Genomic DNA, 21,803 nt, shown 5'->3' with positions numbered 1-21,803 from the left:
GAGGAACCTCCATACTGCTTTCTATAGTGGCTGTACCAATTTGCAGTCCCACCAGCAGTGTAATGAGGGTTCCTATTTCTTAGCATCCTCTTCATCATTTGTTATTACTTGTCCTCTTGATTATAGCTATTGTAACAGGTGTAAAAGGGTATCTCATTGTGGTTTTGATTTGTATTTCCCTAATAGCTAGTGATGTTGAGCATGTTTTCATATATTTGTTGGCCATTTGTACGTCCTCTAGGGAGAAGTGTCTGTTCAAGTCCTCTGCCCATTTTTTGATTGGATTGTTGTTGTTGTTGTTTTATTATTATTGATTTGTATGACTTTGTATATTTTGGATATTAAGCCCTTATCAGAGGTGTTGCTTACAAATATGTTTTCCCATTGGGATAGCTGTCTTTTTACCTCGCTGACGATTTCTTTTGCTGAGCAGAAGCTTTTTAGTTTGATGCAGTACCATTTATTTATTTTAGCGTTTACTTTCCTCGCCTTTGAGGGTCAAATTCATAAAATCCTCTGTAAGGCCAAGGACCTTGAGTTTAGTTGCTATGTTTTCCTCTATGCATTTTATTGTTTCAGGTCTTATATTCAAGTCCTTAATCCATTTTGAGTTAATTTTGGTGTGTGGTGATAGACTACAGTCTAGTTTCATTCTTTTGCAGGTGGCTTTCCAGTTGTCCCAGCACCATTGATGAAAGAGGCTTTCCTTAATATACTGTATGTTTTTGGCTTCTTTGTCGAAAATTATTTGCCAGTATAAATATGGGTTTACTTCTGGACTCTCGATTCTGTTCCACTGGACCTTCTGTCGTTTTTCTGTCAATACCATGCTGTTTTAATTACTGTCACTTTGTAGTATGATTTGAAGTTGGACAAAATAATGCCTCCAGCCTCGTTCTTTTTTCTCACGATGGCTTTTACAATTCAGGTTCTTTTGTGCTTCCATACAAATCTGATGATTTTTTGTTCCATTTCTTTAAAAAAAATCTGATAGGATTTTGATGGGGATTGCATTAAACCTGATTAATGCTTTAGGTAATATGGTCATTTTAACTATGTTGATTCTTCCAATGCAAGAACACGGAATATATATTCATTTCTTTGTATCTTCTCATCTATCAATTTCTTTAAATAGGTTCGTATAGTTTTCATTATTTAGGTCCTTCACCTGTTTCGTTGGATTTATTCCTAGGTATTTTATTCTTTCTGTTGCAATTGCAAAAGGAATTATTTTTTCCACTTCTTTTTCTGACGCTTTGTTATCAAAGTATAGGAACACTATGGATTTTGAACATTGATTTTGTAGCAAGAGACTTTACTGTATTTGCCCATTGTTTCTAGTAGTGTTCTTGTGGAGTCTTTAGGGTTCTCTATATAGAGAATCATGTCATCTGCAAATAGTGATGGTTTGACTTCATTTCCTATTTGGATGCCTTTCGTATCTTTCTCTTGCCTGATCGCACTCACTAGGACCTCCAATGTTATACTGAATAACAGTGGTGGAGTGGGAAGCCTTGCTTTGTTCCTGATCTTAGAGGAAAGGTTTTTAGTTTTTCAGCATTAAGTATAATGTTGGCTGAGGGTTTGTCATATATGGCCTTTATTATGTTAAGGTTTTTTACTTCTATACCGATTTTGTTAAGTGTTTTGATCTTAAATGGATGCCGTATCTTGTTGAAGGCTTTTTCTGCATCTATTGATATGAACATATGATTCTTGTGTTTTAATTCATTTGTGTGGTGTATCACATTAATTGATTTGCATATGTTGAACCATCCTGTGCCCCTGGGATGAGGCCCACTTGGTCGTGGTGTTAATCTGTTTAATATGTTGCTGTATTCGGTTCACTAGTGTCTTTAGAATTTTTGCATCTGTGTTCATGAGAGATATCGGTCTGTAGTTTTCTTTTTGTGTGTGTTATCTTTACCAGGTTTCGGTATAAGGGTAATAGTGGCCTCATAAAATGAATTGGGAAGTGTTGCCTCCTGTTTGGTTATTTGGAAGAGTTTGAGGAGAATAGGTATTAAATCTTTGAATGTTTGGTAGAATTCACTGGTGGAGCCATCTGGTCCTGGACTTTTACCTTTTAGTAGGTTTTCGATGATTGTTTCAATATCCATACTGCTAATCAGGCTACGTAGATTTTCCAGTTCTTCTTGATTCAGTCTAGGAAGGTTGTATTTTTCTAAGTACTGGTCCATTTCTTCTAGGTTATTAAATTTGGTGTTACGTACTTTTTCATAGTATTCTTGTATGATTCCTTTGTATTTCTGTGATGTCTGTCATAATTTCTCCTCTTTCCTAACTGATTTTGTTTATTCGTGTCCTTTGTCTTTTTTCGTTGGTGAGTCTAGCCAGAGGTTTGTCAATTTTATGAACCTTCTCAAAGAACCAGCTCTTCGTCGCATTTATTTTTTTAGCATTTTTTGTTTTCAATCTCATTTATTTCTGCTCTAATTTGATGATTTCTTTCCTTCTGCTGACTTTAGGCTTCATTTGTTCTTCCTTTTCTTCATTTATTTCAATTGTTCTTATTCTTTCAGTCAATGCTTATTCATATCCATCCATAAATTTGCCAAACTCTTCATTCATCGTTGCTTCTTACATTCTATTTATTCCTTCTAAGTTCAGTTTCCTTTCTTCAAAACTTTCTTTGATCTGTGAGTTAATTTTCTGTTTGTCTGAGCATGGCTTTATTTTATTTTCACTTTTTTAGTGGTGACATTGATGAACAAAATTCATTGTTTCAAATGTACAATTCAACAGTAAGTCATATATATTGCATTGAATGTTCACCATATTCTCATTCTTGTATATTAGTTTAGCTGAATACAGAATTTTAGGTGGAGAGGTATTTTTCCTTGATAAATTTAAAAATAGTTGTCATTTTTGTTGAGAAGTGTTTTCATTCTAATCATGATTCCTTATAAGACTGTCTTTCATCATTGGTTTCTTTTACGGTCTTCTCTTTTTCTTTGTAGTTTCAAAGAAACTTGTCTTGTTATGGATTTATTTGGTTGGGGGAGCCCTTCGGTTTTGTTGCACTTTTTAAGTCAGAGTATTCATGTTTTTATTAGCCTGGAAAAGACTCAGTTGTTATTTCTTTGAATATTACTGCCTTCAAATTCACTATACTGTCTCCTTCAACTTTTAATAATATGCTTCTTGGATCTTCTAGTTCAAATTTTTATTAATCTTCTTATTATAGTTATCATATGTTTATCTCTCTTTGCTGTAATCTGTCTTCTAGTACATTCTCCTCTCTTCAGCTGTACTAGTTAATTCTTTGATGCATTCATTAAGTTTTTCATTTTCACGGCTACTTTTTCTTTCTTTCCAGAAGTTCTGTTTGATTCTCTTTCATATCTGCCTGTTTTTTTGAAATCTTATTTTTCTCAAATGTTCTTTATTGTCTTTAAAACTTTTAAGCATATTTTCCATGCCTTCTAAAATATTTTTTTCAGTGATCTGAAGTTCTAAAAGTCTGATCTTGCTATGTGTTATGTTACTCTGACTCTCATGCATGGTGGATTGTACCCTGTGTTTGGTGGGTAAGCTCCTCTTGAGCAGGACTTTGTCCCCCTATGGAATCCTGTATGGCCAGGAAGATGAATTTGCTTCTTCTACATAGGGACTCTGGGTTACCATTGGCATGGTATAAACTTTATGTTAAAGTTTAGAATTTGGGATGTATAGTGTAAAGTCAGACTCTAAAACTGAGTGAAATTAGACCTAAGGATTCAATTTCTTATAGAAGATATATTTTTTCCCTAACCAGAGATTAGATCAAGATAAAATTTTTGTTGTATCTCTGTGAGATTGAGTGAATTTTTTTCCCCTGGAGCCTTCTTTTAGAGGTCCTAGATTATGTGGAGGTCTCAGTTCCAACTCTCCATTTGTCCAAAAGTATCATTTCCTATCCTTGCTTGAACATTGAAATATAAGCCATTCAGTGTTGCTGGCCCTTTTTACCCCCAGCTCTTAGCTTCAGGCCTGCTCATTTGCTGCCTGTTCTAGCTTTGTTTTCTCTTTGTTTTTGGCATGTGAGAATTTTTCTTTCTTCCTCAAAAGCTCATCTATGAATTGCAAAAATAATGTTTTGTTCTAGTTTATCTTAACCTTTAAGAGAAGGGTTTCCTCTTCATCAACTGTCTTGCTAGAACCTGAAACATCTAGATCTTTTCAAAACACAGAACTGATTGTAGCACCTCCTTCTTTAGGACTTTTCAGTGGATCAAGACCTGAATTGTAACCCAGCTGAGTAGGCTCTCTGTCCTGTAAGTTTGTGCACCTTTTCAGCTATATCTCTTCTCACTTTTCACCAGGGTCTCTGAGCTCCAGCTGTCTCCGCTTTCTCACTGTGCTTGGAGCTCACCTTTCCCCTCTCTCCACACACTCCCTGCCGCACCTTTGCGCTTAGCATTACTGACTTGAAAGCTGCCCTCCACAACACACATGCTATATCTATTCACCTTTCAGATCCCACCCAGCTCAAGTGTCATTTATTCAGGAAAGCCATTCCTGACTTCCCTGGCTCTCTTAGTCTGAGTCATTTTCCTTTGTTATACAGTTTACTTTTTCTAGAAATATTTGCTTAATATGAATTTATTATACATCTGTCCAATTATGTGATTGATATGTAACTCCCCATAGTCTGGAAATTTTATGAGAGCAGAAATCATTTTGCTTACCCTTGGATATGCATTTCGACACATTGATTGGAACATAGACTATACTCAATAAATGTGGATGGATGGATGGATGGATGGGGATGGATAGAGAGTTATTTGAAGAATGAGTGAGAAATGGAGTGAGCGAGGAAGAAAGGGAGGGAAAAAGGTAGGAGTGAATTGTGGCCAAATAATTTATTCCAGGAGGAATTTTGGGAGCTGTATGCTTATAAAAGCAGAAAAATGTCTTTATTTGCCTCTCAGTTCTATTGGCTTCACACAATAGCAAACACTTCTCTGTATGTGGCAGTTGCACTTACAGAAGACATTGTTTTTTTCTTTTTCTGGAAAAGGGGGGGTGTATGGAATTATCTTGAATGTTTGAAAGCATTTCTATCATTTGAATCTCATATTACCATTTTAAAAACATGCTCTGATTTCTCATAATGTGGCTGTATTCTTAATTTATGCTTGCCTGGTCTTTCCCTCAGGTGTTGGTAAGTACTAGAGAGTTATCAGCCCTCGTTTTATGATATTATAATTTATATCAATATGCCATTTAAGATTGGCATTTGTGAATTAAACAGGGAGTGGCTAATGTTTAGTTTGCCACTTTGTTGTTAAAGACAACAATAATATTTACATCATAGAATAATTGAAACTGTGGTAAATATAGACAGAACTATAGACCAAACGTGTGTATCTCAATGAGCTTTGGGGCTGAGATTTGAAGTGGAAAAAGTTGTTTTCTAAGTACATGAAAAAGAACCATCAGTTGACCACCTTACTCATAAATTTTATGTATAGAAATTTGAAACCTGAATTTATCTTTACCTGAGTGTTTTATGCATGCTATTACCACCTATATCATCTAAAGGTATGTGTAATATAAGTGTACTGTCATTAAAAGGTTTTGCCTCATTTTGTTTTCCATGTACACTTTTATATATATATATATATACACACACACACATATATATATATGTGTGTGTGTGTGTATTTATGTATGTATATATATATATACATATCGACTCAAAGAACTTCTTAATCAATACTTGGTTGCTAAATATACATAATAATTTTGTTTTTGCAGCACTTAAATGCAGAAAGGTCTTACAAGTCCCAGATTTCTACTTTACATAAATCTCTTGTAAAGATGGAAGAGGAGCTTCAGAAGGTTCAGTTTGAAAAAGTGTCTGCTCTTGCAGACTTGTCTTCCACAAGGGAACTTTGTATTAAACTTGATTCAAGCAAAGAACTTCTTAATCGGCAGTTGGTTGCTAAAGATCAAGAAATAGAAATGGTAATACATTTTAAAATGGTTCTTTTCATATTTTTATTACTATAAAATTACTACAAATTTAGAAAAATAAACTCTTTTTTATAAAATATTACATTAAGCCATATCTTTCATCTTTAGATCTTATTTTTAAAGTCCAAAAGATTAATTTGACAGCTGTGTTCCAACAATTCAAGACCATAACAGAAATTCTTTCTTTGAGTATGTAATTTACATTACTTTAGCCAGAAGCATTATAAAACACTTTGACATACCAATCAGCAAATAACCACAAGGTTGAGGTTTATCCAGCTAAATTATAACTTGAAGGATATTCTTCTAAGCTTAATTTATTTCCTAATTGGTTTCTATTAAACTAATTCAGTTTATTGTTACCTACAATGTGCCTGACATTGTGCTTGCCACTGTGAGTATAATGCTCAATGGCATACGAATAATTTGGGATGAAAGTTATACTAATAAGCAATACTCAGGGTTTTAGGAAGGGAATTCATATTAGGTGCAGAAGGAATGAGACTTTCCTGTTCAAAGGGAAGAACAACATAGGAAGTGTACAGAGGTACAAATGAATTCTTGAGTGAATATTGAGTAGTTTGCAATGGCTGGCATAGCATTTATGGGTGAAAGTGGCTGGACATGCAGCTGGAAAGATAGATGGAGCCCAGACCCTACAGAGGAATGCCTTACAATTTGCATAGTGTAATTGAAATATCAACATTTTGGTCACATTTATATTTATATTATGTTACTAACAAATCCGATTGAAATTTTAGTTTTGTTACCTGCTGTTTTTTAGGAGGATATGTTGCACTTGAGAATCATGTGTCTAGCTGGTTTCTGTAAAAATCCACTGTTACTATTTTATTAGTGAAGTCGTATATGCCAAAATTGTCAGATTTTTCCTTAAATCATTTTTATTTCAGCCAGAACCTTTAATGATGCAAGGAACTCATGAATATTCATTGTAAAAATTCAAATAATGTGTTCTTAATTTTTTTCTTTAAAAACATTTTTTACTTGGTGTTTTCAAATTGGAAAAGCAATACATGTTTAATAATTGAAACACTTTTGTTATTTTTAGGTTTTTGTTGTTGTTGTTGTTGTTGATGATAAAAGCTATTCTAATGGGTATGAAGTGGTCAGGCTAATTCTTATTGTATTTAAAATACTCCTGACATAAAATTTTTTGCCTTGAAATTAGTTATTTATGTATATGTGTTTATTCCTAAAATGATCTATAATTTTTGCCCTTTCCTCCTATCCCCAACTCTTTTTCCTCTGGCAACTACTGATCTGTTCTCCATTTCTATAATTCTGTCACTTCAAGAATGTTATATAAATAAGATCATACAGTATGCAACCATTTGGGCTTTGGCTTTTCCACTCAGCATAATTCTCTGGAGATTCATCCAGGTTGCATGTATTAGTACTTCATTCCTTTTTACTCCTGAGTAATATTCCATGCTGTTGGTGTAACACAGTTACCCATTGAAAGATGTTTGGATTAGTTCCAGTTTTTGGATCTTACAAATAAGCTATTATTAATATTTGTATACAGGTTTTTGTGTGAACATAAATCTTCATTTCTCTGTAAATGCCCAGGAATGCACTTTTTGGATTACATAGTAGTTACATGATTAGTTGTTTAGGGAACTGTTTTCCCAAGTGTCTGTGCCATTTTGCATTCCCACCAACAATGTATGAGGGATCCAGTTTTTCCACTTCCTTGTCAGCATTTGGTGTTATTTTATTTTAGCCATTCTGATATGTGTGTAGTGCTATGTCATTGTCTAGTCACATTTTGCTAATGACTAATGAAGATGAATATCTTTTTTGTGTGTTCATTTGTCATCTATATATATCCTTGAGTGAAATGTCTCTTTATGTCTTTTGTCTATCTTCTCATTGGATTCTTTGCTTTTTTAATGTTGAGTATTGAGAGTTCTTTAGATATTCTAGATACTAGTCTTTTTTGAAATATGTGGTTTGCAAATATTTTCTCCCACTATTTAGCCTGTGTTGTCATCCTCCTCTAATGTCTTTCTCGGAGCAAAGGTTTTGATTTTTGATGAAGTGCAATTTATCTGTTTTCCTTTTAATGTAATTTTGGTTTTAAGTCTAAAAATTCTTTGCATACCTCTAGATCCCAAAGATTTTTGCTAGGTTTTCTTCTAAAAATTATATAGTTTTATGTTCCACATTTAATTCCATGATCTATTTTGGGTTAATTTCTGTATAAGGTGTGAGGTTTAGGTCAAGGTTCCTTTATTGCTTGTGGGTGTCCAGTTGCTCTAGTATTATTTATTGAAAAAGCTACCTCTCCTCCATTGAGTTGATTTTGTGAAATCAACCTTTGTGAAAAATAGGTTGGATATATTTGAGTGGGTCTGTTTCTTGGTTTTCTACTCTTTAACATTGATCTGTGTGTCTCTCTCCACCAATACTAACACAGTCTTGATTATCATAGCTAATAATAAATCTTTAAATCAGGTAGACAGATTCCATCCACTTTATTCTGTTTTTTTTTTTTTTCAAAATTGTCTTAGCTATTCTAGCCTCTTTGCCTTTCCATATAAGTTTTAGAATAATTGGTCTATTTCTTCAAAAAATCTTAGATTACATTAAACCTGTTTATCAATTTGGGAAGAATTGACATCTTTACTATGTTAAGGCTTCCAATCCATGAACACAGTATAGCTTATTTAGATCTTCTTTGATTTATTTTATTAGCTCTGTATAGTTTTCAGCATATAATTTCTATACATATTTTGTTAGAAGTATACCTACAAAATATAAAGTATTCTTTTTTTGAGCCACTGTAAATGGTATTTTAGTTTTAATTTTGCTATCGGTGTGTTCATTGCCAGTATATAGAAATGTAATTGATTTTTTTAATTAAAATTATTGGGGTGACATTGGTTTAAAAAATCCAATAGGTTTCAAGTGTACAATTTGGCAATATGTTGTATGTATATTACATTGTATGCTCACCACTCAAAATTAAATTTCCTGCTGCCACCAAATATTTGACCCCTTTTACCCCTACTTACCTCTTCCCTCCCCTCCTTCCCTCTGGTAACCATTAATTCACTGTCCATGTCCATGAGTCTCATGTTTCTTTGTTACTTTTAGTTTTATATCCCACATATGAGTGAAATCATATGATTCTCAACTTTTTCTGACTTATTCACGTAGCATGATAATCTCAAGATCCATTCACATTGTCGCAAATGACAGTATTTCATCTTTTTTTTATGGCTGAGTAATGTTCCATCGTATATATGTACCACATCTTCTTTATCCAATCATCTCTCAATGGATACTTTGGTTGTTTCCATGTCTTGGCCACTGTGAACAATGTTGCTATGAACATTGGGGTGCATATCTTGAAGTGTAATTGATTTTTGAACATTTATCCTATACCCTGTGACCTTGCCAAACTCACTTATTAGTTGTAGTTGTTCTTCTGCTGATTCCTTGGAATTTTCTATGTGGACAATTATGTTATCTGAAAATAAGGAGAGTTTTATTTTTTCCTTTCCTGTCTTATGCCTTTTCTTGCTTTTTTGCACTTGTTAGTACTCTAGTGCTATGTTGAATAAAAGTGGTAAAATGAAACATATACTTGTAATCTTACGGGAAAGGCACTTAGTCTTTCACTATTAAGTATACCATTATCTGTAGAATTTTGTAGATGCTTTTTATCAACTTAAAGAAGTTTCCCTCCATTTCTATATTTCTGAGAGTTTTTGTTATGAATGAGTGTTGTTGAATTTTTGTCAAATGCTCTCTCTGTATCAGTTAATATGGTCATATGATTTTTCTTCTTTAGCCTGTCGATATGATAGATGACATTGATTTATATTTGAATATCATACTAGCCTTGCATCCATGGAATCACTCAGATAATTTCAAATGAGAATGTAGAGATTAAAGGCAAAAGATCTATATCTCCACCTCAATTTCCTGATAAAAATTATTTAAAGCACTAGAATAAGGATTTTTAGAACCTTTTAGTCTTAACTTTCTTTGCCTTTCTTTTTCTTAAAAATATATTTATTACGATATGATTCATATACTGTAAAGTTTACCCAGATCTTAGTTTTCTGTCTTCCAAATAAATGTAGTACATATGTCTATTAGCTAACTCTTCTCAAGAGGAATGTTAAGAACATGAATTCTAAATATCCTTCCTTAAATGTTCTTTAATTAATACTTAGATATTAAATTACTAAAACCAGGCATGAAAGAGGAGACATCACTACCATCCTTATAGAAGCTAAAAGGATTATAAAGGAATATTAATAGTTAGCAACTAACTGTCAAAAATTAGATAACTTATGTGAAAATCAGTAAATTTTCAGAAATATACAAAGTACTGAAACCAATTTAAGGAAAAATAGAAAATCTAAATATATCTACAGCAAGAGATTGAGTTAATGATTTTAAAACTTCCAAAAAAAGAACACTTCAGTTATAAATTCTTCCAAATGACTAAAGATGAATTGACATAAACTTTTCACAAACTCTTTTACAAAAAATAAAAGAATACTTTCCAGTTAATTATACAAAGTTGGTTTTACCCTGATGCCAAGACCAAAGACATCATAAGAAAAGAAAACTGTAGGTTACAATCCCTTATGAATTTAGATGAAAAATTCTTCAGAAAATACTAGAAAACTAAATCCAATGACATATAAAATGAATTTTATACCACGATCAAGTGGATTTATCCCAGAAACATAAAGTTGGTTTAATATCTGCAAATCAATTAATGATATACATCATATCCATAAAATAAAGAGCAAAGAACAATCAATGATCATCTCAGTAGATGCAGAAAAGGCATTTGACAAAATCCAACACCATTTCATGATTTAAAAAAAGTATAAACTAGGAATAGAAGAGAACTTACTCAACTTGATAAAGAGCATCTGCAAAACTCAACCCGATTAAGAGCATCACCATACTTAATGATGAGAAACTGAATGCTTTCCCTCTTTCTTGTCAATAATAATATAAAAATAGCCTCCTAATCTCTTCTATTTAACATTGTACTGGAGATTCTAGCCTGGGAAATTAGGGAAGGAAAAGAAATTAAAGGTATCAGATTTGTAAAGGAGTAAAACTATCTCTATTCACAGATGACATGATCTTGAATATAGAAAATCCTAAATAGTCTACTAAAAAGTTAAAATTAATATATGAGTTTATCTAGGTTACAGGATACAAGATCAATGTAGAATATTCAATTGTATTTCTATATTACGAGTCCATCCAAATCATCTAAAAATGAAAATAAAGCAATTCCATCAAATGGGATTACACAAAAAAAGGAGAGCATTAAGAGAGGATAAAATACTTAGAAATAAATTCAACAAAAGAAGCACTAAACTTGCACTTTACAAAACATTTTCAAAAGAAATTAAAGAAGAACTAAATAAATGGAAAGATGTCCCATAGTCATGGATCAGAGGACAACATTGTTAAAATGGCAATACTACTCCAAATTGGCTTCTTTGTAGAAATTGACAAGATAATATTATATAGAAGTGCCAGTGACTCAGAATAGTCAAAAAAATCTTGAAAAAGAACAAAGTCAGAAGAATAACACTTCCCAATTTCAAAACTGTTTACAAAACTACAGTAATTAAGATAGTATCGTACTAGCTTAAGGAAAGACATATGTCAGTCAATGGAACAGAATTGAGAGTCCAGAAATAAACTCTTATAATTGTGTCCAAAAGCTTTTTTAAAAATCGATGCCAATATGATATAATGGGAAAAGAATAGTCTTTTCAACAAATGATACAGGGACAACTGAACATTCACGTGGAAAAAAATGAAGTTGGGTTTTTATCACATACCATATACAAAAATTAACTTAAAATTATTATAGGCCTGTATGAAAGAGCTAAAATTAAAAAACTCTCTAGAAGAAAGCATACAGGTAAATCTTTGTAATCTTGGGTTAGGTGATGCTTTCTGAGATGCACATCAAAAGCACAAGCAATGAAAAAGAACAAATAGATAAAAAAGGACTTCATTAAAATAAAAAAAACTTTTGTGCTGCAAATGATTTCATCAATAAAGTAAAACAAGACAGTTCACAGAATAGGAAAAAAAAAAACATTTGCAAATCATCTGTTAAGAGATTTGTATCCAGAATATATAAAGAACTCTCACAACTTAGTAATAACCCAACTAAAAAAGGGAAAAGGGTCTCAGTAGAATTTCTCTATAGAATACACATAAATGGTTAATAAGCACATAAAAAGATACTCAACATCATGAACAATCAGAAAAATCAAAACTTAACCATTTCACAGGTACTAGAATGGCTAAAAAAACAAACAAACAAACAAACAAACAAAAACCAGTAACGAGCATTGACAAAGATGTAGAGAATTTGGAACACTCATCTGTTGCTGGTGGGATATAAGATAGTGAGACCACTTTGGAAAACATTTTGACAGTTCTTCAAAATATTAAAAATAGGGTTACCATAAAGGCCAGAAATTTCTCTCCTATCTATTGAAGAGGAATAAAAACAAAAGTCCATGCAAAAAAACTCGTCCACAAATGTTCCTAGCGTTTCTTATAATAGCCAGAAAGTGTAACTAACTCAAATGTTCCTACATCTATGCAAGGGAATGTTATTTGGCAATAAAAGTAATGAAGTACTAATACCTGCTAAAACATGGATGCTTTGAAAACATTATGCTATGTGAAGGAAGCCAGTAACAGAAGACCACATATACATTATATTTATGTTACTTGTTCAGATAAGGCAGATCATAGAGACAGAAAGTAGCTTAGGGATACTTAGAGCTGGTGCTGGGTTGGCAGCAGGGATGGAGGATATACAGAGTGACTGTTAATGAGTTCTGGTTTTTATTTTGAGATGATGAAAAATTCCAACACTAGATGGTGAGATTGTGGTGTAGATAGCACAAGTCTTTTAATATGCTAAAAAAAAAAATTGAATTGTACCTTTTAAATGGATGAGTTGTATGGCATGTGAATTCTATTACAATAAAGCTGTTACCAAAAAAAAAGTGATGCTCCATTTGGTATTCCTACCAGCAGAGTATATGAAATGGTCTTTGCCCCTTTTAACATTAATCAATATACACTAAGAACTTTACCGATTTGATAAACTGAAACAGTGATTCGACTGAAAGAGATTTTGGACCTATAGCAATGTCTGGAGATATTTTTGATTGCTATGTCTGGAGTAGGGGATGCTGCTGGGCTCGAGTGAGTAAGAGGCCAGGAACGCTGCTAAACATCCTGTAAAGCATAGGACATCTCCCTATGCCAAGGAATTATCCCACACAAAGGCTCAGTATCCTCAAGATTAAGAAACACTGGACTAGAAATACCATCTTGTTTTAATTTATATTTCTTTGATTATTCGTAAGGGTAAATTTTTTTCTATATGTTTACTAATTAGTTTGTAAATTTTCTGTTCATATAATTAGTTTGAATGTCTCATCAATTTTTATGAGTTCCTTATATTAGTATTATATTAACTATTTTATTTGCTGAGTTTATTTTCTTCCAGTTGTTCTCTTGTAAATTCTATGTTTATATTGATATCAATATGTTTTTGTATGATCAGACATCATTTTTTAATTGTATCTAGTCTAGATAGTTCTTTCTCAACTGTCTACTCCTTCCCAATAATTTCATTTTTTATTAAATTCTTTTTTCTTAGAGTTTTATCTTTTCACATTTAAATTTTTAAATGCATATGTAATTTGTTATAATGTGTATTATGAGATAAGAAATCATTTTTTTCTAAATAGTAACGTCTGGTTTCCTTCCTTTTGAAGAAACATTTAGCTTACAGAGCATATTCCAGGCTCAAGGTTACCTTAAAAAAAAAAAATGAATCTTTCCAAGGGTTTGTGCAAGAGAGGGCATATGTAATGACCCCTTGTCTTCCTTGGCTGTGGAGTGCAATGACATCCCATAGGGAGCTGAGTCTTTGTGACCTGCCTTACTCGGGACAAAGCAGTCATCATAGATATCTCCAAGTCAATCCTGCAGAAATATATAAGTAAATACCAAAGCTGGAAATGGAAATCATTTGCAGTTTGGGTTTAATAAATCTTTACTTATTAATGACTTTTCTGATATTTTCAGAGAGTTGAGGAAAGGATACTGTTTGTGTGTGTGTGTGTGTGTGTAGACATACTTTCTAATCAAGAAATTAAAAGGGGTTGTCAGTTTATAAAGTACAGAAATATTATGAGTTTCTGATAAATGATCAGTTAAGTGGATGAATGGGAATAAGTATAGATATCTTATTATTGTACAGATGGAGAATGAGTTAGATTCTGCTCGTTCCGAAATCGAACTCCTCCGGAGTCAGATGACAAATGAGAGAATCTCCATGCAGAATCTAGAAGCTTTGCTGGTGGCCAATCGAGATAAAGAATATCAGTCTCAGATAGCACTTCAAGAGAAAGAATCTGAAATTCAGCTTCTTAAAGAACACCTTTGTTTGGCAGAAAATAAAATGTGAGTTGGTTAGCAATATAATAACATAAAGTCAGGTTTCTTAAATTTTTGGTACTTTATAGGTTAGTAAAATTTTAAAGCTGGAATTTAGACAAAATAAGTCCCATGATTTGCCATTAAATTGATGAGAAATATTGTGATTTGTCTAAGATGTACTATTAGTTTCTATTATATGTTTATTTGAATTGATCTAAATTTAAGTGTAACCCTCTCCATGGATGGTTTCCAACAGAGCTTTAGAAATAATAGGATGTCTGATCTAGAATATTGCCTTTAGGATTATAACCAGATTAGAAAAACAAATACTTCTGAACCCAGAAGAATGTTTCTACTTATGGAGCCACCTGGTATTGCTTCTTAGCCTTCCCATTGTCATGTAGTATTTCCTTATGTAGCTGAAGACTTACTTCCCTCAGAGCATTGATTTTGGCTTTTTTTTTTTTTTTTTTTTTTAAAGAATCTCCAGCACCATTAGCATCTTATTAAATGACCCTGGCTGGAAAATTGGGTAGAAATGCTGGCCTGGATAGTAAATGTTTTATTATTAAACTTGGTCACCTCACAAAAACTGATGGGACCCTCAGCCTCTGTTCTCATCTATCTATCATACTTTTTCATCCAGCCTCAACTCTGTGCTCTCTCTGCACTTAGGACTTGCAGAAGGCTAAGAGTCACAGTCTTGGGAATCGGCCTCTTATAGGAGCCCCTGACCAAGCAAAGGCTGCAAAGTCAAGGCCAGTTTCCTTCAAAAACTACTTTCAGGTTATGGCAGCTGCAACCAAGTCAGTCTTTTCAGTCACTGCAGTTGGGCTTTTGTGAGTTCTTAAACTGGTTGGGCAAGGTTACATTCTCAAGCTGATAGGTGGAAACCTGCTGAGAGCAGCATGCCAAACTCCCGCCTTGAAGGGTACATTCTGGTCAGACTGGCTATTAAGCACTATCACTTAGAACTGGTAAACATGATTAGCTTTTGTTTTCTTCATCTCTAAGTCTAGATTTCAGTGGGCTATAAGCAGTCCTGAAAGCAAGCAAAGAGGGTAGAATGTTCTGTGCACACACAGTTCATGTCTGCATTACCTTCCTGTTACAGGCTTTTGAAGGCATTGTTTAGCCTCAAGGAAGATCCTGTTAAACTGAACAGATTTTGTAGTTTTAACAGTGTATGCAGGTTTGGCAAAATTAATTATAAGTATATATAAAGCACGTGGTTGATTTAATATATTTGTATATGTATATGTAACAGATCATATTAATGATGGGTGAACTCCAGTGTGGATTATTTGGTCATACTACTACCTTACATGTAATACCTCATTAAAAAATGATTTGCCATAAATAGATAGAATAGGTAGATAATGGATAATATTACCCCACTTAAACACAGGGAAACTGAGGCAGAGAAAGTTTAACTAATTGAATATGATTGTCACAGACTGGGCTTCTTAAGTAGGCATCTTTGTTTACTTATGATGCCTAAAATCAGCAGCTACATCTATAAAATCACAGTTGGGCTTGGATCCAGCGGAGAAAATGTTGCAGGCTGGCTCAGTGCACTCCAGGAGTCCTGGCCGTGTTTTACATTTGATCAATTGTCACCTTTATATTCTCTTTCACAGGGCCATCCAGAGCAGAGATGTGGCCCAGTTCAGGAACGTGGTGACGCAGCTGGAGGCTGATCTAGACATCACTAAACGACAACTAGGGACAGAGCGCTTTGAAAGGTATGTTTTGTCCCTACCAGCAGTCAGCTAAGAAGCCCTGTTGGGTTGGGTTATTTCATGACAGTTAGGTTGTAAAGTATGACTTGAACTGCAGTTTTACAACACTATGAATAATGTCACTGGATATACAATTTAAATTCTCACTGCTTTGCTTTAGGGAGAGGGCCGTGCAAGAACTCCGCCGCCAGAATTACTCAAGTAACACTTATCACTTGAGTTCTACGATAAAGCCGAATACAAAATGCCACTCGCCAGAACGCGCTCACCATCGATCTCCCGACCGAGGCCTCGATCGATCACTGGAAGAGTGAGTGGTTTAAGGTCCATTCTGTGGGGATCACAGAGCAGTGTGCATGGTGACTGTCCGAGGGAGTTAGTACATTCATTCACAGTCTCATAAACAGACCAGTTCAGACATGACTGCATTCTGTGTGTTCACATAAAAATAAAGTATTTTGATAATTAGTTTTGTATAAATATGCTAAAGTGAAAGATTTCTATTTTTTCTAATGCTTACATAAATTATATTTTTAAAATCTGATTTTATTTCTACAAAAATTTTTTCATATACTTTCATTAGTGAAATATTGGTTAATTATTATAGTACGATAACATACATATACTCTAGGAAAGTAAGAAGCTAATTTTTCAGACGAAAATATTTTAGATATAGCCCCATATGTCACAAATTTTGTAAAAATGTTTTTATCAGGAAATATTTTTGAACTTACCAGGAGTAATAAAAAGAAAAATAATACAAAGAACATCTGTATACCTTTTACCTATATTTACTATTGTTAAAAATCTTACCCTGTTTGCTTTTTATGTGTTTATAAGACAACATAGGTGCTCTTTTATTCACTCACACTCTTGCACATGTGCTCGCTCTCTCCACACACGTACCATTTTAACAAAATAACCAATACTTCCAGTTCCAAACCACCTTCCCAGACTCCTACTTTGCCTTCTTTCTGTATCTGTGTGCCCTTCCTTCTACAGTGGGAACCCTGGCTCAGCGTCACACATGTACTCGACAGCATCAGCCAGTTACATATTTGCTTAACCCCAGAATGCATCTAAAACAGTTTCAAAATTTATTCACCTGTGTCACTGAAGACCCACTTTTGAAAAAGTTTGTGCTTTGCCCAACCAAGTCTTGAGGCCATGCAGTCAAATACTGTGTTCGAGATTAATTTTTTTCCTTTTGCTGTGGTTATGGTATACATTTGAAATCACATTAGATTCCTTGGTTTCAATTTGCTTTCGTTTTTCCCCTTTCTAATTTTTTCCTTGATTTAATTTAATTTTTGAATATGTAGATAAATGTGCTTTCAAAAGTCAAAACTCTGCAAAAGTAAAACTCAAAGTGTCAGTCTCTCCTGTGTGCTCTCTGTCCTACCCCTGCAAGTGAGAGGAGCTTTTTTGTGTTTTGGTTTCATTTTCAATTTCTAGTGTTATTGCTTTGTGATTAGAGAATATTGTTTATAATGTTTCTATTTTATGGCAACTACTGATGTGTTCTTTGTACTTTACTACATGATCAATTTTTGTGAAGTTAAGTAATTTTAAGAAGTTACAGTTTTTCTTCTCAGGATATAATGTATATATAGCTAAAAGATTTATGTTTATAATTTTATTTAGTACTTTTATATTGTTGCTTAATTTTTGTTCACTTGACCTGTTGTACTAAGAATAGTGTTTTAAAATCTCTTATTATTAGTTTGTTTTCTATTTCTTTTTGTATCTCCTATAAATTTTGTTTTATATAGGTGGTTTCCTGTTTTATTTGTTGCACAGATATTCTGAACTGTCACATCTTCATTGTGGAATGTGGTCCTTCTAAGAAATGTCCTTTTCTGACACATTCAATTTTTTTGGAGGGAGGGGGCCTCATTATCTACTTCACCTGGCATTAGAGTTACGACTCTTGTTTCCTTACTGTCTCCGTTTGCTTGGCGAATCTGTGTCTATTTTTAGCTTTTTTGAATTACTGCATTTTAAGTATCTCTCTTGTATATAGTATGGATTTGAGTTTTACATTATGAGCCATTTTGAAATTCTTTTTTTTAAATAAGTGAGTTAAACTTCACATTACTAACATGTCTGTTAAATTTGATCTCAATTCTGACATATTTTCTTATGATAACTACGTTTATTATGTGATATTTACTGTATTTCTTTCTCAGTTTGGTTATTCTTTGCTTTCAAACATTTCTTTTGATATTGAGGAAGGTGTGTGTTTTACTATAGTAGTTACTTTTGTATTAATACTTTTTTTAAAAAAATAGGGCCTTTAATCCTCTTTTTTCTTCCTTAACTTTTACTATTAGTTTTAGATGATATCCTTTGACTGCCACCTATTACTTAGATAACAACAAACGTACTTAATTTGTCTTCCTCCAACTATTCATCTACTTCCTGTCCCTATAGTTTTGCCTTTTCCAGGTTGTCATATGAATGGAATCATATAGTATGTAGCCTCTTATGGCTGACTGTCACTCAGCATGATGTATTTGAGATTTCTAGGTTGTCATACATATCAGGTATTGTTGCATGTGCCTTTTAACTGCTAAATACATCCCATTGTGTGACCATACTACAGTTTTATTTTATTTTACTTTTTATTTGGAAAGGATTACCGTTTTACAGGTAGTTGAAAAAATTGTACAGACAGTTCCACAGTCCCTTCCCCCACCTTATCAATGGCACTATCTGACAGACCAGGGAATCAATATTGGTACAATATGATTAATCCATAGGCCCTATTCAGTTTTCACTAGTTTTTACATGCACTTATGTGTGTGTGCAGTTCTGCACACCATACATATTCCACCAGCACAATCAAGATACTGAACTGTTCCATCAACATGAAGGAACTCACTCCCTCACGATAGTCCTTTGTAGTCACAGACCTCCTTACCTTCTCCCACCTCTGGCAAACACTGATTTCTTCTCCATCTCTATTTCTGTCACTTTGTGAATGTTATATAAATGGAATCACAATGTCCATGATATCCATTCGATTTGTATGTGTGAATGGTTCATTCCTTTTCATTGTTGAAAATTACTCCATGCTATGGATGTATCACAGTTTGTAAAAACTGAGCAAAAAAATACATTGTATCTGTTTTCCTTCTCGGAAACTAGGTGGAGAATCTTAAATATTGACAAAGTAATGTTAGAATGTATTATTTATAAATGGTAAAATTGGTGAGTTAAGAATATTAATCTGCACAATTTTTTTTTCTCTCTCATAGGAATCTTTGCTATAGAGATTTCTGACACGCGAAAAAATTCTTCACATCCTTGGGAAAGGTCAAAGTTACAAACTGATTTTTTTTTTGCTACATGATTGCATTTATCTTTTGAATGCCTGACAATGTTAAATGTATTTATTAACTTTGTGCCTCTGAATCTCTGTTCTCATGTGCCATATTGCAGTGATCGGAGATGACTTATAAAAACAAAAATGCATATGGCTCTTTCTATCCATACGGTAATAGTGAGTATAAAACCTGCTCACTTCACTATTGAACACTGTTATGTTAACTATCCGGAGAAAATAAAAAAAGTTTATAAAAAGAGGGAAAAGTGTTTTTTACAAAACTGATTTCCTTTCCTTTCTTGGTATCTCAAATAATTGGTCGGTTAAAATTTATCTTTGTGATTTATGCTTTCATGGCTGGAGAAATTGTGCCAAAATAGGCAGAGTTTACTGATAGTGGCCTGGGACCCAATATTTCATTTTGGAATAACCTGACATAAATTCCAGGCCGTAATCTGACTTCAAAGCAGCAGATAATAGGCGTGTGTCAGGGTTTTAAAATCCACAATATTGTACCACTAACTGACATACATTTTCTACAATTGTGTTTCCCCCTACTAATTTTTGAAAGGTAGGTGATGCTATATCTGTCAAGAATGTAAGATCATTAAAAAAAAAAAAAATCTGTATTTTTAATAAGTTTTCTTTAAAAAATTAAAGTACTACAATCAACTTCATTGCCATTTTATTTATTTATTTTTATTTTTTGGCTTGTGACAGCTGTCTGTTATATAGAGTAACAAGTCCAATGATGTTTCCCTATTTCCCCTAAAATCTCCTAAATCTCTTACTTTTCTGTTCAAAGGCTTGGATTTAAGAGCCTGAACACTGCTGTATTTTACTGATAAAGCTATCTGTATTCTTGCCATTTTAATAATAATAAAAAAAAGTCCTGTCATTAATAATATTCGTCTAATGTAGACAGTTCTTCATTTTATACAGTCACTGTTCAGTGTGACTTCAGTAATGTAGGCTAGTGCCATGATTTAGATCTTATTCAATCATTAGCACTCTGATATTTTACTATGAATTCATTCTACATGTTCACTTTAGTTTAATTTTTTAAAATCTTTAAAAATAAGATGTCCTTTTATAATAAACATTGTAGACGATAATATACAAAAAGTTGTTTTTGCTAATATTAATACATTGATATATATGCAAAATTGACCTTTGCCAGGTGATGCAATGACCTAAGCACTAATGACCTAAGCACTAGGTCATTGCAACATTCATTTTAGTCTATCCATCTCCTAGCTGCGCTGAGCTGACAAGGAGCTAATTGTTGCCTGTCATATACACCTAAGATATGTTGTATGTAAAGGATAGTATGTGAGGAGAGGGACATGAGAGAAATAGGAATGAAATATGTAAGCAAATATTTCCATACTTGATTAAAAGTATACTGTACTTGACTTGTGCCATTAATTACAGAATGCTTAAAAGGAAAATAGAGTAATTAAAAGGGGCCAACATTACCTGAAGGCAGGGAAACCTCAACTGTATTCTATGCTAAAATTCAAAGAAAAGACTTTTTTCTTATGGTAGGATTTAAGAACATTCATTGATTCAAATGAGATTTGATCACTTGATGTAAATATATAATAGTCTATTGATATGAAAGAGGTTGCCTAATGCAATAAAATACATGATATGAAAGCTATACCAAACATATTCTTTCTTTGATAACAAAGATCTGAAAAAGAGCTCTCAGCTTTGAAATGTCATGTTCAATCCCAAACATACATTTTTACTGAAGGCTGTTTTTGAAGAGAATTATTAATCCTGTAAGTTAAACATCTTACAGGCCTTGAGCCTCAGTACATCTAAACCAATTAAACAATGTCTCCTCTTTGCATTCTCTGCCCTTGTTTCCCACCCTTCAGTGTCACCAGCTGCTTTGTCAGATGCCTGAACCCTAAGCCCAGATGCCATCCTAGGTTATTCCCTTCTGTTCTCACTGCACAATTCAGTCAACCTAAATGTCACATTCTACTACACAATACTGAGGAACTTAAAGAAGACCCAAATAAGTAGAAAGACATCCTGTGTTCATGGATTGGAAGGCTTAATATTAAGATGGCAATATTCCCCTAAACCATCTTCAGATTAAAAACAATCCTTGTCAAAATCCCAATGGATTCTTTTTTTTTTTTTCCAGAAATGGAAAAGCCAATCCTAAAATTCATATGGAATTGCAAGGGGCCCAGAATAGCCCAAACAATCTTGAAACAGAAGAACAAGTTGGAGGATTGACA

The 21,803-nt window shown here is 33.3% G+C and overlaps 1 protein-coding gene across 8 annotated transcripts in view; it reads left to right on the top strand.

The window, feature by feature from the left end:
• The window catches only part of TSGA10 (testis specific 10), a 96,456-nt gene extending 76,006 nt beyond the window's left edge, over positions 1–20,450 (top strand). For 2 of the 8 annotated variants that reach the window (XM_016143052.2, XM_016143050.2), the window contains 6 exons: positions 5,162–5,167; positions 5,764–5,973; positions 14,297–14,499; positions 16,116–16,220; positions 16,378–16,527; positions 19,478–20,450. In XM_016143052.2, coding sequence (XP_015998538.1) covers positions 5,162–5,167; positions 5,764–5,973; positions 14,297–14,499; positions 16,116–16,220; positions 16,378–16,527; positions 19,478–19,502 — 699 coding nt within the window. In that variant the 3' untranslated portion in view covers positions 19,503–20,450. Of the gene's footprint in view, positions 1–5,161; positions 5,168–5,763; positions 5,974–14,296; positions 14,500–16,115; positions 16,221–16,377; positions 16,532–19,477 lie in introns of those variants that run through there. The other 6 variants (XM_036224466.1, XM_016143051.2, XR_001596685.2 and 3 more) reach the window with 5 other exon arrangements.
• The last annotated feature ends 1,353 nt before the right edge of the window (positions 20,451–21,803 follow it).

Source organism: Rousettus aegyptiacus, unplaced genomic scaffold, assembly GCF_014176215.1.
Source record: "Rousettus aegyptiacus isolate mRouAeg1 unplaced genomic scaffold, mRouAeg1.p scaffold_m13_p_7, whole genome shotgun sequence".
Classification (NCBI taxonomy): domain Eukaryota; kingdom Metazoa; phylum Chordata; class Mammalia; order Chiroptera; family Pteropodidae; genus Rousettus; species Rousettus aegyptiacus.
The sequence above is the reverse complement of the archived record's forward strand: the minus strand, read 5'-3'. Positions and strand labels throughout refer to the sequence as shown.